The sequence below is a fragment of the Sylvia atricapilla genome, chromosome 4, assembly GCF_009819655.1.
Source record: "Sylvia atricapilla isolate bSylAtr1 chromosome 4, bSylAtr1.pri, whole genome shotgun sequence".
NCBI lineage: Eukaryota > Metazoa > Chordata > Aves > Passeriformes > Sylviidae > Sylvia > Sylvia atricapilla.
In genome coordinates, this window is record NC_089143.1 from 50,357,425 (window position 1) to 50,376,078 (window position 18,654).

General features: G+C 40.0%; 1 protein-coding gene across 1 annotated transcript in view; it reads left to right on the forward strand.

Annotated features, from left to right (window-relative positions):
- The first annotated feature begins 351 nt into the window (after nucleotides 1-351).
- The window catches only part of EMCN (endomucin), a 53,011-nt gene continuing 34,708 nt past the window's right edge, over nucleotides 352-18,654 (forward strand). The window contains exons 1-2 of the mRNA XM_066317876.1: nucleotides 352-871; nucleotides 16,815-16,880. Of these exons, the coding sequence (XP_066173973.1) occupies nucleotides 811-871; nucleotides 16,815-16,880 (127 nt within the window). The 5' untranslated portion in view covers nucleotides 352-810. The remainder of the gene's footprint in view (nucleotides 872-16,814; nucleotides 16,881-18,654) is intronic.

Genomic DNA, 18,654 nt, shown 5'->3' on the forward strand with positions numbered 1-18,654 from the left:
AGCAAGTACCTAAACAGAACAATAAAAAAACCTTTCCAATACTAATGGAGCAGATACAGTCAAGGCTAGTTGCAACTTTTAGAATTAAAAAAAAAAAAAAAAAAAAGACCCATTTTCATGTAAAGGAAAAACCCCCACCCCAACTCTAACTCTGCACAGCCCAGAGCCCTCGCTGCTGGGGCACCTTGTTGGAGCCATTTCCTCTCCCTGTCCTGGTGGCCCTTGCATCCTGTTGGTTGCAGGATGGCAGCTCTCTCAGGGACACCCTCTACCTTTAACATGAAGCAGCTGTGATTCTCACCAAGGCCACTTTACACAGCCCAGAAAAGAGCCAGATGAGGGCTCTTGTTGCTTGTTTTGCTCCTCTGTTCTTGACTAAGTTATCCCCCACTACCTGGGCTCACTCACTGCTCACAAACACGTGCTTTTAAAGTATCCTAAGCTCCAGTATGAAAGCTGGTGATGTATAGCATATCCTAAGGAAAGATTTACCTCTGTTCAAAAGCCTTCCTGACCTCATGACTGAAGAAGAACAAAATAATGTATTAACAAAAACATGGTTCACTGCCAAAGAAAAGGAGTTCCTGTAAGGACTGAAACAATAAATCTCCTCTGTACTGAACTCCCAGAGGGAGTATGTTGTGTTTCCTCCTGTTCTTTATCAAAGTCCCCAAAATAAGCAGGAATGGGCAGTGACCAGGCACAGTCACCACATACCTTTTTCCATGGAGTAATTAAGGCCTGCCTCAGAGTGAGAGAGCACTCCCTGCCCAGCTGCATAGGGGAGAACTGACAGAACTACCACCAAGCATGAAGCTCCTGGGGACTGCCGCCTTTTTCCTTGCTGTACTATGTGTTTGCACTGTAGGAGGTAAGTTCTTTGGCTTTTTTGGATAGACTTGTCACATCTCTTGAGTGGTTTGTGAACAAAAGCTCAGCTGTCACTTGCTGGGTGCTTTTTTTTATTTCTACTGCAGTGATTGAAAGACTGTGTGTTGGAGGAGAAGGTACTAACTGGCATTTGAGTTATATGTGTTCTGTGAAAAACTTTCCTGCCATTGTATCTTTGTGACAGCTTTCTTTCTAGGTGTCATGAAGCTCCTAAATCTGAGAGGAGTCAAAAGCAGAGGTGTATTTACAAAAGTTTCCAGTTCTGTTTTTCTTCTGCATGTTAAAGCTTTTTTTGCAAAGATAGCTTTAAGGGGGGAGTTGAAATGACTGAAAGATTTTGCAATTTTTGCTCTTGGAAATTAGATTTATCTGATAGATTTATTAATCTGATAGATTTCCCTGGAACTATGCCAGCAATAAGCATGACCAAGAGTGTCTCTCAGAAATTATCTTAGTTTTGGCCCCAAAGATATAAGGGCTTATGACGTTTATCAAGTGCCAGATAATGAGGAGTGCAAGCCTAAGGGCCATACTGGTTACTGGGTACAATATCTTTTAGATATGGTTCTTAAATGCACAGATTTAATACAACTTTTGGTGTTCAGGTGGTTCACTGAACTGATGTTTTCATTATTCTTCAGCTTGAAAAATCATGATTTTAAAATTAAATTAACTAGTAAAACCTGAAAGGGTGAAAGAAACTGCAACAAGGGCCAGAGTCTATCATCACCTTTGTCAAGAGATACATTTGGAGTAAAATCTTCCTTTTATCTGTACTTTCATTTCCCATCTCTCTGGGCTAAAACTTCCACAAATGCCTATAAATTGCCTGAAAAGGATTTACTGACCAGAACTTAAAAATTTGATAATACTAGATTAAGTGATCTAAATGAAATTAATCAACTTTTGCTCAGGTTATGTGTTGAAATCTAGTCTTTTGTGGTGTATCTTATGCTATTGCTTGGGCTCATTGCTGTTAGGAAAACAGATCAATAAAGCAGATTAAAAATAAGCCTGTGCCACAGAAGGAGCTGCTTTTAAAATTGTGTTAAGTAAGTACAAGTCCCAAAAGCCTATGTTGAAGTACTATTTATTCTCTGTCTGCTACTAGTAAAAATAGTCTTCCTGTCATTGTCAAAGCTTTAATTTCACAATTTCTGAAAAGCAAAGTGGAGTTGCATCAAAAAGAGCATATTTAACACAACAGTCCATAAAGCTTACCAGAAAGCAACATGCAAAGGTGGGAGGAATCCTGCTAATTTTGTACAATCCTTTCTTTAAAAAGGATTTTTCCTCCTCTGCATGATACGAACATAGTAGAATCAATGACAGTGAATAAGCAGATTTTATATATGATACATTTGTTCTGAACAATTTTGATTCTGTAAAAACAGGGAAAAAAGGAATTTTAACACTTAATTGCTAAAAGGTAGATGTTGTAGTGAAATTCTGTTGGTAAATTCACATTAGAAAATGAAGAACATTTATGAGGAAATTTGGAGTATGTTTTGTATACCTTGTCAAAGTAAAGTTACATGCTCTGGTCAAACTTTCTTCAAGCAACCCCATGCATCAACCTGTTAAGACAGAAGTAGCTTTATTGTCTGTTATTCAAAGCTGGACCAAAGTATTTGGATTTCTACTTTTTGCGATCCCTAAAGTGCTCTGGTCATCTGGGCAGTAACAGCAGAATTGTGTAATCTGCAGCTGGGAAGTGATGGTGAGGAGACTCACACCAGTCTTCTTTGTGCTCCTTCTCCCTGTTTTGAGCGTTAGAGACAGCAACAAGACTTTTCTCCAGCTGTTTTTAGTATTTTAAAATTATGATCAGTTATCTTTAGAGAAGGTCAAATCAAACCCTGGTGTTTTAACACTCCCTCCCCCAGGTTTTGGAGTAGTTTGCCTTCAAAGCTCACAAAGACAAATATGTGTGGGCTTCCAACTTTTTCATGTACCACACACAAGGTGTTTGCACGTGTATCTTTTGTATATCATACAGAAGTGGACTAGGACAGACATTTCCACTGTGGTTAGTAAAGAACACACCTGATATCCTGTGGGACTTGCAAGTTTCATGCTTTGTCTTCAGCTGTATGCTCATAGTGCATTTCTATGCATTTTTCTAACTTGTCTTGGAATCTTTCATCCGCATAAGCCCCTCATGTTTTGATGGAGTCTGGCCTCTGTCAGCACATCACTGGAGGCTCAGTTATGTACAGATGTGGAGGCTGGTAGCCTCCTGACAACGTGTTCCTCTGACCTAGATTTTTCTCAACCCTCTGGGAGTTAAATGACATGCTTAAAACAGGAGTTCTTTCATGCTCATCTCAAGGTGTTCATTTCTCCTGGCATATTGCCCTTTATTCTTACCTGCTCCAAAATGCAGCTCGAATAAAAATGCTTTCTAGGTTGGTTCATAGCATTTTCAGCTTTAAACAGGCAGCACTGGAATGTGTCAAAAAATACAATGTCAAATTATAGTAATCAAATATGAATGCTCTGAAGTCTGCCTTAGGATGTAATTACTTTAAAAATGCATAAAGGTAATTTTTTTTTCTTCCAAAGATGAGAGGAGAAGCCTTGGCATGTGCTTAAAATGTAAGTGCTTAGATGTTGCATCTTCTTGTGCCTTGATCTTGGAATACAGCATGGCTGCAGCTGCACAGCACAGCAAACATCTTCCCCAAAGTGCTGATAGCACAGTACTGCACCCTTCTCACACAGCTCCCAGGTTGGCATCTTGCAGAAATGATGGCAGAGGAGACTGGGCTGTGCTCCTCCTGGCATGGGGCTGGACGTGTCCAGGTTGTGCACCTGAGCAGAGGAACTGGAATGGATCACCTTGCATTGGACACCTGCAGGGGTGGGGTGTTAACGCCCAACTGCTGACCCCTGTTGACAGCCAGAAGTAGCTTTATACGAGTGCTCTGTCAAAGCTGATGGCACTACAAAGGGTGTTTTTCTTTTTTGAAAGGTAAGAGTAAATCTTGGCATTGAGAGTTTGGTCCAAATGCCCCTGAAGCAATTTGAAGCTGTTCCATTTCACTGTGAATCAGCCCTAAAATACGAGTTTCCCAGCCCTCTTCCTCATTAAGGGGCTGCTGTGTAGCATCCCAAGCCTACAGCACAGTTGATTAATCCCCACTCACAGGCTGATAGCTTGAGAAAAGTTCCACTAAACCAAAGCTCCTGTAGTGATTGCACACATTTACACTTGTCAGAATGCTGCTGTTGTTGATGTAAATTAGACATTTTCCATCTTCTCTGCTCTCTGGTCACAAGCCTTCAAGTATTTTAAATATTAAGTTTCAAAATTAAATACTAACTAAACTGTTTTGAGCAGTAAAAGCTTTTGAGAATGGTCTCACCTCACTCTGGGTTATTATTCACGTTTGTTCTCTGGACAGCCAGCAAGGCACAGACTGTCAAACTTGGATCATTGTCTTATTTCTGAAAATTCAAGAAATGTGAATAGGCTTTAGATATTACTTTCTTATGCCTTTAACTTGCTTGAGCCAAATCTTTGAATATCTTGAGAATTCGCCTGTTGTGAAAAAAATTAGTTGCATTTGGTGCTTTGAATGTCTCTAGCAGTTTGCCAAGACTAGCTTTGTCAAAAATCAAATTATAGTGCTGGACTTTATGACCGCCTTTAGTGGAATACTGAATTTTTATTCCTGTGCAGATTTTTTTTTTTTTCCCTGCTGCCACATTCCTTTAATTCATTAATTCCTTTGCATATTGGAGCAGTTTTTGCCTAATGGATTTTAAAGGTGTATTTATTAATGGACAGAAGAAAACTGCATGTTGTATCCCCAAAGCTGAAAGCAAGTTTAATGCATTTACTGAGGATAGAAGCAGATGGCTTGATACCTGCTTGGTTATGATTTACAGCCAAAATAAATGGAAACTGAATATGAAGGGCAAGTTGCCTACAGCACTCAGCTCCAAACCTGGGAATACATAAAGCTGTATAACATGCCCAAAAATTGGTTGTCTCTTCTAAATATTTATCAGAATATTTTTTCTTTTCTTTAGCTAATTGTTTTTATCTGTATTCAAACCTAGAGTTCTTATTAATCTTTGCTGGTTTATAAATTAGGAAAAAAGATCTGCTGAGGTCTGGTTTGGTTCGGTTTTTGTGGGCTTTTTTTTCCTAAATAGGAAAGTACCTAGAATTTGGACTCAGATTATTTATACATCTGAGTCTTGTGTGGAAAAACCTGCTAAAGCACTTGAACTTTTTTTTTTTGTACTGTAATTTTTACTGCAAAAGTACAAATTAAAAATAGTCTTTAAGAAACTCTTAACCTTGGGATGGGAGTGCTTTTAACTGGTACTATTTGATAGCCAGACTAAGTTCAGCATGTAAAATCTCATTAAAAACCATAGTTTTTATTTATGGCCCTTATGAAAGGGGGAGAGGGTGGTGTTGTTTGTAATTTTTGCAGCAGAAACTCAAGGAAGACTCCTTAATGGGTTTGTTTTGCAATTCTGTAGACAACGTTGGATTTGTCTGTGTAGCAGGTGTTATTTCCAAATACAAGTCAAGAATTAAAGACCTGGATCCTTTAGAAAAACATCTACTTTTGGTTTCAACTAGCACTCTAAAAATTAGTTTCTCTATTAAAATTGGTTTCCCTTTAAAACAGAAGGGTCAGAGCCCTGATTTGCACCATGTCCTGCCCTGCAGGTCATTGTCATTGTTCCAGCAACTGACATATCAGGTAGCGATACCTTGGCAGTCCTCTTGTGAAAATGGATGCTTGGATACCCTAACAGTGGCATGTGGTATCAGCCAGACCTACCTGCAATAGGAAAAGGGGTTTGACACAATTTAATATGATGTTATCTCCCCACTGTGCCTTCTGGCCCTACCTCCCCGTGTGAGAAGACTGAGCTGATGATCACTTGCTGATATGATGACTTGGAATAAAATTCAGCGAGTGTCATCTACTGGGGTGTTGTAGGAGGAGGTAGGAAGCCCTCTGCTGCCACCCACACATGTACTAGAGGCTGGTCAGGAAGAGTCTAAATTAATTTCAAAATACTTTTTTTTTCTCAGCAGTCAGAGTTGCCAACAACTCCTTTTAGGCCAGAGTAACTAGCTGATGCTCCAAGGGTTATGTTTCAGACTAGGAACAGGACAAGGATTTTCTGACTGCTTTTATGTGGAAAGTGGATGCTTGCCTTTGGTACAAGTACAAATTCTATCCTGTTTATCAGTAGTTCAGTAGAGTAGTTTTACAACAACTTTGAATCCCTTTTTGGTTTTTTTTCAATGGCAGTAAGGTGCATCTGGGTGTTAGCTGCATGTTGTAGATAGCAATGCCTCTCAGGTTTCTGAGACCACAGAGCAAGTGGCACATAATTTTGCATCACATTTATCTGCTGTAACCATTCTGCGTTATCATTCTGACAAAATTATATGTTTTGCTGAGATGGGAGCAATGCACCAACCTTGCTGTCTGAAGATTTCTACAAGATAAGTAATCATTCTATAAAGCACATTCAGTTTGTCTTAATGGTATGATTTCTCAGTGTGGTACTTGGTTTGAAGAGTGTCAGTGCAATTTTAGGGTTAAATCAATTAACATGATGATATTAATGAGATGTTTAAGTTTCCTGCAGATTTCTTCTTTCATAATCTTTAGCAGGTGATAAGTGTTGGTTTTGAGCTTGAGAAATTCAGCTGTTGAAGCAACAACTGATAAGAATGGCAAAAGCTTTGGATTTTTGTGCTCTGAGGAAAACAATGCCAGATTTACTAACCTTCCTGGCCAATTTGCATTATTTTCCTCTGTAAAATACTTATTTGTTGAGGTGTCTTTCCATTGCGTATTAGTTACTTGAATTGATCAGAACCCTATATATTCTTTAAGTTTTTACCACTTTTCCTACTTTTTCTCATGCTTAATATTGAGTCTAAGGTTTTATTTGAAATACAGTGTTGATAACCCTCTAAACATTTTTATATGGGTGCTATCTACCCCATTGTGAGGATAGCCTGAAATCATCTTTCCTAGACAGATGGAAATAAAACTCCTCCTCATCTCAGCATGGGTTGCATATCATAACAATATAGATGTAAATATAGGTGTTTGCAAACTCATTCAAAGGTTATAGAAGCAAAAATATCACCAAATATTTCTAGACAAAATTGCAAAAATGAGTGATGATTACTCTGCAAATAAATGTGAAATTCAAATATTTTCCACCTGAGCTCCTGGTCTCATGTCCAGTAGAGAGGGCAGCTTTTACATGATACATGGCTAATGCTTCCATGGTCATTCAAAGTCCACAAAAGTCCAGGAATTCTAGACACTCTGAAACTCCTGCCAAGTTGTCAAACCTTATCTACCCCTAACTCCTACAGATGTTCATAAAGTCAGAAATCTGTGGTGTATTGAAGGAAGTGTTTGGCACCAGTGTGCAATTCCATTGTTGTTACTTATTCTTGCGCAGGACTGTTAAAATATCTTTCTGAAAACTACTGAATTCTTTGAATTATGGAGCTTTCTGGACATCCTATGGAGTCTAGATGGAGTCTGGGCATCCTCTGTTTTAACTCACATCACATAATGCTTGGGAGTTGTAGCTACATCAAAGGCTGGTTGTCCAGAAAAGCTCTTCCAGCAGAGCAATTTTAGGTTCTCTTTAGGTTCTTTTCTTACAAGAGTAGTTTATAAATTTTTTATAAATGTTTATAAATGTGTTATTCAGAAGACAGCAAATGTATTTAAGAAACTGTTGGGCTTGCAACAACTCAGTAGTTTCCAATATGCAAAAAACAAAAGGACTCACTCGAGATCTATGCCAAGTAACCCAGTCCTTGAGATGTGCAAGGGAAGGACACAGTACACATACTAGAGGTAAAAAATCCTCCCAGTGCATGGCAGTTTTTTGGTTCTCTGCACATTTTATCCTGTCTAGTTCAAATGGCTCCGGAGGATTCCACTACTTTTGCAAGCCATTCCCTGTGCTGATGGAGTCATGTGGCTGGCATGTCTTAATGCTCTTGAATTTAGGTGAGCTAGTGCACAATTTATCTTACTGGCTTAGAGATGCTTTCTTGTAATGCAGTGTATGCTTCTTCTCTAATAGCTTCCACCTTGCATTTCCAAGAGCTGGCAGAAACTGCTGTTTCCAGATGCAAAGCGGAAAGTGGGGATTGATCATTCATGGAAAGAAAGGTTGAAGAAGAGCAAAAAGGTGTGCGTAGGAATGGAACAGCTTATTCACAACTGTAATTGTAATAGTTGCAATTGTCATGGGGAATACAATTGCTCTAATTGCCAATAAAAGTACAAAGGGTGTCTACAGCTGTTCACCGGCATAATGGGATGAGCCCCTAGCCCACCATGTCTTCCCAGTGCACTGACTGGAGCTGGGATTTCGACAGGCCTGAGCATCCTGAATGTGGGCCACTCTGTTCCACTACGAAGCTGTTTCTCAGAGTGGGAGCCAGCATGGCTAATGCAACAGTTCCCCCTGTTCTTTGATAGGATAAATCTTCAGTGCTGACACTCTGTTTCAAGTGCTCTTGGTCGTAATAACTTTGTTTTTTAAATAGGAATGCTTCATTACACAAAGTTTGTAAAAAGTGTTTCAGTTTTGCATCTGATCCTAGCAATTGTATCAGATTGGTAGAAATTCAGAATAAAACGAGTATTCCATCAGCTTGGGAAGATAGAGATGAGGAGGTCTTCATCAGCTGTATGTGACAATTAGAGAAATGAGATATTTTCCAAGTCTACCCTTCATCCTTGCATGTAAAGTAACTCCAGTGAGACTGTACTGCACTCAGGGCTTGCAAAGCCCATTTCAGGCCTTCCATATGGGATATTCTGTACCATTTAACCTTTGTTCTAGGCAGGGTGGAAAAGATGAAGAGAGTCTCAATGGACCATTGAGCATGGAATTACATTAATTATAGAATAAATTTACAGTGTTTCCATAGAGTTTTCTGACAGGAACTGCTTTTTGATGTTCCAGAGGCTTTCAGAGCTTTGTCAGGAACAGAGTGGCATGGGCGAGTGTGGCTAAAATGTGTGTCTAGGCTGATCCCGGATGTTCTAAAAATAAATACATCATAGCAGACACTGCAATGACCCTTTCCTGAATTATACAATTAGTCATGCTGCTGGGGATGCACTTGGGTCACAAACATAGCACAGAGCTATATGACTTCCCTAACTTTTGCAGCAGATTGAAAAGGAGAGCTACTGACTGACCCAGGCTCAGCTTCCACCCTGGCTGTTTTCTATCTTCCCTACCCAAACGTACTCTTTCATGGGAAACTAAAATAGGCTTGCAAGGAGCCTGTTAAGGAAAAAGCATTGTCAGCATTACAATTTTCTCTCTGCCCTCTGGGTGGGGGTGACTTGCATCAACACTCTTATTCCTTCCTTCTGCAAGGAAAGGGGCTCTCTTTCATTTTCTTTTTCTTCTGCTGCTCAGCAATGCACAATATGTATAAAGCTTTCTATATAAAATTGCACCACTGAGGATGTTTTTCAAATTTATTTAGCTTGACTAACACAAGGGTGAGGGGGGTTGGCAGTTCATTTTCTGTACTATAATATGGTCCTTAGAAACTCCTACCTTTTATCTTACCCGTGGACAAACAAATATATCACAATCAAAGGGTGGTAATCACCAGGTTTAAATAGCTTTAAAGGGTTTAATTAAAACCTATTAAATAGTTTTAACAGGTTTAAATAAAGAGAAGTACAGAGCTTGGAACCTTCATTCAAGGCAGGCTGGAGTGCTGATGAGCATGCTGAGCACATTTATTGTTCTATGAAGTGCAAACAATGCACTCATCCCTCTGTAGTACACAGTAATAGAGATATCCACCAAGGTTCACGTGAGCAGAAGGCACGCTGAGAAAGCTTGTGATTAAAAGCCTTTGATAGGGAGTTTGCATTTCTTCTAAGGCAATAAAAATAACCCTTAAAACTGGCTACTTAAGTGCCCAGATTTCTACGTCCACACATGCAGAGAGGCAAATCATGCTGTGCTTGTTTCAAATGCTCAGGAACACGGGGGCACCCATCCAACATTTCTCATTAACGTTTGGAGGAGGGGGGCCCTCGACAACCTACAGCCATGTTGGCTGAGGCTGTTCCTTGGCAGCTGCCTTGTCAATATTTCTCTGTGCAGCAGGTCCCTAAGCAGGAGCATTTTGCTGGGTGCTGTGAGCAGGCTTTGTGGGAGCCTTTTTGCCTGGGGATTAGTAATTCCCAACAGCTCTCTACTAGTGTTGGGTCATGTTAGCCCCATGCCTGGGTGAGCAGGAGGAGCTCTGGGGCAGTGCTGGCACCGAGGCTGCATTTCCTGCCTTCTCTCTGTTCCCTGCTGGAAAAATTGTGGCAGCTACCTCCCTTTCCTTCCTCCTCTCAGCTCTTACTGCCAGCTGCCTCCAGCCCACCCAGTTTATGTTTCCTCTGCAGAAACCAAATCCCACATTGCCCCAGTTGCTGCTACCCGTTCCAATGCCATGCAGGAGGACCCCTGTCCCTGTCTCTTTTTCCAACTACAGGGCTTTACATTTATGCTCTCCCTTCCCTAATGTCCATCTCTTTCACTTATTTTCAGATGGTTTTGCCTTTTGCAGGAAGAGGGTTATGTGCTGCTGGCTCAGGAGCATCTTCTCCCTGCCTTTGTGTCTTCCCCTATGCTCATGCCTGTAAGTTTTCCCCACTCTTCTAGGACCAGCAGCTACAGAGAAGAAGTAGAAAGTTGACCTTAAATGTAAGATCTCCACATGTAGGATTTGTATAGTACGTTTCTGGTTTGTTGCTGAAGAGAGACGTGACTGAAAGGAAGGTAACAGCTTGGCAAACCGGAGGTGGTTTCCCACCTCCCTAGGCAACGGGAATCACAGACTTCCAGCTGGTTGGCATCAGGCAACAAAGGATGTGGCTTTCTCCCTGCCTTATGGTTTCAACATTGCCTGTAGTATCTAAATACACCTCGCAGGGGTTCACCTTGAACATGGCCAGTGTAGCTTTGTTCAGGGCCCGCATTGTCCTTCCAGCTGCCAATGTAAGAATTTCACAGCGGAGAAAATCCTGAGGTGGGAAATGGCTTATGTTGCAGGAGGCTGCATTAAGAGGTTTTGCAGCAGTGCAAAACCATTGTGAGACAGTCTGGAAAAACACTTTGCAGTTCTGAGTTTTAATGATAGCAAAGTGGCAGTGACCCAGCATGGGGCTGTTACTGGGGACACAGCTTTCCTTTCACCAGGGGCTGTCACAGCCTGAGTGGTTGCGTGCAGGTCCTGTTACAGGCACATCTGAATGTGTGTGTGAGGCATGCCACACTGTGAGTAATGTTTTGCATACTAAAGAAATAAGAAAACGTGAAGGTTGTGGGGATTTTTGAGTTTAATTCAAATTCATGAAGTTTGCAAATGGCTTTGTTTGATTTAATATCCTTCACTACACACTTATCTGGTGTGTCAGCTGTTATCAGCTTTGGCCATTCACAGGATTACATCAGAACCCTGGTTCCCATTTGAAATCTAGTTTGTATGACTATAGAAAGAAATCTTAAGTGCAGTCCGTACCAATTAAATGCACTAGAAACACTATTATTTCTATAAAATTAATTCTTTCTGAAACAATATCTGAGGGAGGGCATTCCTTTTTTTCTAAAAAAAAAATATTTCTGGAGTGTTTCATTAATAGATTTTTTTGTTCTTTTTTTATATTTGAATAGCAAGAAAGGAGTTGATGTTTTCAAACAATGCTGTTAAAATTGCACTTAAACCTCTTGTAACAGTGCATCTGTATTTTTGTTCTTTGGATAATCTATGAACCCTTACACAAAATGCACTAGAAAAGAAAAAAAGAATTTATCTCAAGGTTTAGGGTAAATGATCATGCACTGGAAAGAAAGACAAATGAGTAATGAAAACAGAAACAGGAGAAGTGCAAGGACTGTACTGGGTCTGGGGAAAGATCAGATAAGAAAATGTAGAGATGAAGCAGCATTAAATGAAAGAGAAAACGTAACAGACAACAGAGCTCCAAGGAAAGAGTAAACAAGTCATGTATGTTGTCAGGCAGCAGCTATTTCTTGGGAACTCTGAGTTCCCAGATCAGTACCATATTTTCTTACAAGGACAGCTATCACTTTCTCAAAAAAAGGACAATTTTTTTTTTTTTTTAATGAACTATACAGTCTTTACATGGGTACTGCTGGAACAGTGGTTATAGGAGGCTCTTTCATGGTTAGGAGGGCTGGCAGAATTATCATGGACTAGAAAGAGATCAGTATCTATTCCTGATGGTGTGGAAAAACAGAAGTCTAAAAATCAACTTTGACTTTTCCATTACTTGTGTGTAATGAAAGGCCTAGGGTTCACGCAAAAAAACCATAATATAACATCTTGAAAGTGAGTAGGTTTAGATTAGATATTAGGAAGAAATTTTTTACTAGAATTAGAGTAGAATTAGTTAGAGTGGTAAGGTACAGGAACAGGTTGCCCAGGGAAACTGTGGATGCTTTTTCCTTGGAAGTTGTCAAGATGAGACTGGATGAGCTCTGAGCAAACTGGTCTAGTGGAAGATGTCCCTGCCAACAGCAGGGACGTTGGCCCTAGATGATCTTTAAGATCCTTTCCAACCCATTCTGTGATTCTATGATAATACATAATAGACAAACGTAATATAAACACCTATAGCTTCTGCTTTATAACCTTAAAGCAAGGAATTATCATGTGCAGGTTTCCTCAGGACACCTCTGTGGTAATTGTTCCCAGGTACAGCCTATAGAGCATTGGTCAGGTTTTGAGTGGGAATACATTACATCCTCATCAGCAAAATTGTTAAAACACCAGCTTCTGGCTGTTATGCCACCAGTTTGACACAGGCACTGAAATACCTGCAGAGTTTATAGTCAAAACTTCCTTTGTCCATTACCTCTCGTTAAAACCTCAGTGGACATAAGTTTATTTCTTTGTCTTGGCTGCACCTCCTCACCTACTGATTGCTGTTCTTGTGCCGTCTATTAATCCTTCCATCTGTAGGCTGAGCAAATGCAATTTTTGCAATTCTTTATGAGGTTTTCATCCTTTTCTCTAGACTTCTGATGATTTTTATGGTTCTCTGCTAACTCCTCACCTCCAGGAATCCACATGCTTCTTAATACGCTTCTGCAGCTGGACCAAGTGTTTATCTGAATGAAAGGATTTTAGCCATATGGTTTTGTCTATCTAGTGCAATATCAAGTGAAAGAAATGTCAAACTGGCCATTCCACTTGTTATCTGTAACAGTAGGGACTTCTCCATAAAAATAATTTCTTTACAAAGAAAGACAGCACTTAAATTCAGTAATTCATGTAATGAATATAATCAATATATATGTTGAACAATCTATTAATCTTTTAAAATGCTTTTGCCTTGGCATTCAGTTTTGCACTATCTATTTGAAGTGCTGTTTTAAACTTTATGTTTTGTTACCTGTGGTATCCTGTAGGGTATAAACAGAAGTACTAATATAATAACACACAATTGTTCCTTTTTTTTTCTGTCCTGATTATTGCAGTAACAGGCACCTTAATTAGGTGCCTGTTATTGCAATAATTAACACCAGATCAGAACCTGTGTATCTTTCCAGTGTAAAGATTAAATAAAAAAAGAGAGAGGGAGAAAAGGTTATGAGAACTTCAAGCTCAGATCTTAGAGACTGAAGCCTACATCAAAAGTTGTAGTCTGAGGCCAGTTGTAGCCATAGGTCGGTCCTGTCTAAATTCAAGGAGTCCTTCTGAATTTAAAAGAAGAAAGGAAGTTCAGTTTTTCAGTTCATTCATTTCAAAATCTGAAGACCAGTGTTTTCATTTTAGAGCAAATAGACCATTTAAATCCAACCTAGAAAAGACAACAAATGGAAATTCTGAAAAAAAGAACCAAACAAGCCACAACAGTTACTCTCTTTTCAGTTTGGTTTTGCGGCTATGTGTCACATGTTCTTGGATCTCTTCTTAATTCCTTCATATTTTTCTCTGTCTCCTTGTCTTACTGTCCCTAGACCTTTCTGCCCTATTCTTCTTCTTCTCTTGTTATGTTTCTCCCAGTCTGGATTTCTTCTTGCCTTATTTTCTGCTTTAACACGTTTGTTGGTTTGGGTTTTTTTTTTCGTTTTGGGTCTTACCACCACCAGCATCTCCCCTTTACTCAGCACAGTGTAGAGCGTGAGAGCCTTTTAGCTCCACTATGTTCTCCAGACACATGGGTGCTGCATCACAGGTCTCCTATGTTCCTTTTGCTGGGTTTATTGCCACCAAACTCAGCAAACAGCAGTGATTTCTGTGTGAGAAAATTGCTGACTAGATTTTGGTTACTCCTACATCAGAGTACATCCATGTGCTCTCATTTCAAAGAGATCACTGCATTCCAATTTGCTAAAAAATCCAGGCAATTGTAAATTTACTTAGTTGTCCATCATCTGAGGCTGCAGCCAACTCGACATGAGCAGAAAAAGAAAACTTTCTGTCCCTCTCTTTGGCTATCAGCAGTTGCTAATGGTGAAAATTCTTTATTATTGTTTGATCTCTTGCTTTTTTCTCCCATAGGATTCTCCTTAGTTACAATTTAACATTGCAAATAAGAGCATAAGGCGCTAGTTCTATCATATCTTTTAATCAAACAGTCCCCCCCACAATCCTGTCAAGTTTTAAACATTTCTGCATTATGTTTTCAACTTATTTTTTAAGTATACTTAATTATTCACCATTTTAAGAAAACAATTAATTCATAACACTCTATTGTACTCTGTTAATTGAATTTACCTTAGTGTATCTCTAACCCATGATAAAATCAACAAATAATAAGTAATAATAAAACCATGACTTATATTCACATTTCTTTTTAGTTTTGAGGAAACCTTGGCCTATCAACATGGTTATTAAACGCAACACCTTTAAAGGATGAATAATCTAAGTATTGCAATGAGCCTCCTACAAAGTCATGCTGAGTTAGAGGAAGAGTTTTGGAAGAGTGAGTTTGGGAACGAGCTGATCGGCCAGCTAGTACGTTTAGCTGGCATTACAGACATGGTAGCTACTGAGATATGTTAAAACAAAACCATATGAAATGTAGGCACTGTTGAAGAAACATTCTGTTCTAGTGCTGTGGCCTTGTGGTGTGGGGGATTACAGGAGCTTTGTCAGCAGCACATAATGAGAATGAAGAGATGGAAAAATGATCACCGTTTAGGGAAACAAGATTGCCTTTAGGTTTCTCTGGATAAAATTTGTTTTCCAAGTATTTCAAGTGTGGGCTACGAAGCATTACTCTGACTGGGTAACCAAATGGTAAGAAAATCTGTATTTTAAATGCAGCGTGCACGAGTCTGTGCGTGGTGTGACTGTGTCCACGTGTTCTGGGGAATAGAGCTGGGGCAGCAGCAGGCTCATAGGGAACTCATTTAATTTTTTGTGGGATATGCCCATGTCAAACTAGGCCAGCATGTGCTATGACAAGGTATTATGGAGGCAACAGCATAGCTAGAAAATATGCCCAAGAAAGTGGGGCTCACTGGGAAGGGGCTGAGACCCATCAGGAACGTGCAGCTGCCAAGAGGGCTGAAAACACACTGCTTGGAGAGGAGTTGTAAGGGCTCATGTGGTTAGACCTTTATACATTTCTGCAGAGCCCTTGCAATTGTATTATGTATTATTTTTTTTCCAGGTTAGATCTGTGGCTCTTGCAGGCTTCTGGTGGTGCTCGTGAAATGTTAATCAGAGTGCAGTACGCTGAGTAAAGGGAACAAAACTGACTGTTCTGCCCTGTAGCCAAAAAAAGAGAGAATGCCAGCAGATATTACCATGAATGGAGTCACACAAGAATACTGACATGCTGTCCTGACTCAGTTTAGCATGTCTGTGTTACAGCATGCTAATGCGGCCTGACAGGATGTCATGCTTCAAACTTGACAGCACATGGGAATTAGCCTGTGCCATTTTACTCTCCCATTCAGTTAGACTTGATCTATTCCTCCACAAATGTACCCATACTTGTTTCACAGTAGTCTAAAATGATTGAGAAATGCCTGTTTCTGAGTCAGTGCAGCTTTTTCACCCCCTTCAACACCCCCTAACTTCTTTTAGTAGAAAAATATGAACACCTCAGCAATAAGACTGAAAACCTTGTTTGAAGCCAAAACACTTTTTGAGTTATGATGTTACAACCTTGCAATACAGTAACTAGAGACAGAAATTATTTAGCTTTTTGTTTGTTGAAGTTTCTTTTTTGGATTATTTATTTTTTTTGTAATATTGAAGAGCCACCTACTAATGACCTTTTAAGACTGGCATAATTTACTGGCAGTAAAACCCCAATAGCTGGAGCACTGCATTGAGGGCAATGAGGAGTGGTGCTTCTCGAGCCATGTTCTGGGAATTCTCCTCTTTTTCTCACATTTAGGGATCAGGGTGATGCTGAAAAGCCTTCCTGATGTGCTTGTACTAGCCAGTAACAATTTTGTTACTTCAAGGCAGGAGAGGGGGTGCTTACTCCTGTGGCCAGTTATTTCAGTTAATCCTCCACCTTGAAGACTCAGAGAAGATGTGGTTGTGTCCAAGGAGAGGAGGAGATAGCAAAAACCCCTTTAATTGTCTCCATTTTCCCCTCCTAAAGAGTCTGGGAGACACCAGTGAGAAAAGAGTGTGCGGTCCAAGGTGGGATACAGCAGCAGATGCTCCCCATTACAGCAGTCAGGGCAAAATGAAGAGATTTAGGCTACAGTTTAAAAATGCCGGTAGCAGAGTTATATGATTTGGTTGTTTCTGCCAAGAAGCTTCTGAACTTGATTTTCCAGGAAGGTCTATGCTGCTCTCTGCTATTATGACTATGTAGTGCTAAATAGATCTGGAAGGTGCAGAAGTGATACGATTCTTTCTGTGTTTCTTTCAGAAGATGACGTTCAAAACACTACCGCTACTGTTAAGCCAGCCACTTCTACAGTAACATCAAAAGCTGGTAAGACTTCCCATTTGCTGTTATCTGGTGTTCTGAAGATCCTGTTATCTTTCTAGCTTTCAGCTTTTCCAACTTCTGGGTGCAATCAGGTGAACTATTTCATACAGAGTGATCACAGAGCAATGTATTTCCCTGAATCTCTGTTGCAAAGAAAGGATTAAAGTATCTTCGTATAGAGAGTTAATTTGAGCAGGCTACACTTTTTGTTTCAGGTGAAAAGGTTCTCTGAGTTCCTATACTCTCAAAGAGTGGTTCAAGTGAGATCAGAGATTAATAAATTACCAGACTCCCAGTTCAAGAGGACTTAACAGAGAAAACCTGCTTCAGATGTTAAAACCCTGTGATTCTGGTCTACATCTTCAACTTTCACATTCAGTTTTCTTCATTGTGCAGCTTTGTCATAAAAATGCCTGAAAAATCAACACTGACCATATTTCAATCATGTGAACTCCTTTGTTAGTCTGAATATTGAAAACTGCTGCATCTAATAAGTTATACATGTGAGAGAAGAAAACATGGGCATAGTAGTCTGTTTTTTGATAACTGGGGATACTAATGAGTCTGCTGTGGAGCTGAGATTATGAAGTATACATTTGAAATGCTAGTAATGGATGTGGAGAAAATGCAACCAGGTGAGACATGTGCATTATGTTTGTTACAGCAGTAGATTTAGACCTATTCAAGTTGTGTTGCAGTTCTTTTATGCAGTTCTCAAAAACCCTGATGTTAATGTCTGTTCAAAAGGCACTTCATAAACACCAAACACCTCACAGTGAATTAACTCTTTGAATGTTTCACTGAAATTCTTCTTGCAGCTTTTTATCATGGAAGGGAAAGTGGGGTTGGTATTTATGCCACTATGAGAAAAGTAATAGAAACCCAGTATTTGAGTGTGGAACAAGGAGACCCATTCCTTGAGGCATTGCTATTCTAGATGAACAGCCAGAAAACTGAGAGCAGAGAAAGAAAGTATAAGTTATATTTCAAAAGTTCCAGTATGAACATTGCATTTAGAAGTACTTAAGTCATTATGAGAGAAGCCCTCATGGGGTGTAATGATTTATTCCTATTCTTTCACAAATGCCATCCATTAAAAATGCTGGAAGAGGTAGTATGTAGGGAGAGGTAGTAGCTGTCAGGTATTTAGCTGAGCCTCTGTAGTTGACAGTAGCACTTCCTGTTTACATTAGATCATGGAATTGAAAACTGGACTCTTAAACTGATTAATTATGGAGTTTTTTAGTCCAGATTCCCTGGCTTTAATTTGGTACGTCCATTCCTTTGAGCAAATGCTGGGGATACATGGGATCTGCAGTACACCATCCATGCACAGCAAGCCAAGGTGATATAAACCTTGTATTGCTCTAGTGATATTTGGGCAACTCTGCTCCCATCTCTCCATACCAGCAGTGGCTGGGAAGGGATCCCTGCTGCTTGCAGGGGCCCTTTTCCCTCCCCTTAGCCCCCAAGTCTCACTCCTCTTGAGGACAGAACTAGGAGTCGCCTTACAAGGGGTACTGAGTTCACCCCAAGGAATAACATTTACTAGAGAATACTATTCATATCATCATCCACAATGTCCTAAGCTTTATTATACTTCAAAGAGGAGGACCTGCTGGGTGCTCCTTTTCCCCCCAGAAATCTGGGTGCAGAGGAAGAAGGTCTGGGAAAGGTGATCAGTGAAGAAGACTCAAATATGTCTCAAGGTGGGCAAGCACAGGGGAAAATTGCCAAAAGACTAGTGGAGTTCTGTTCCCCTTCAGCTCCTTACCTG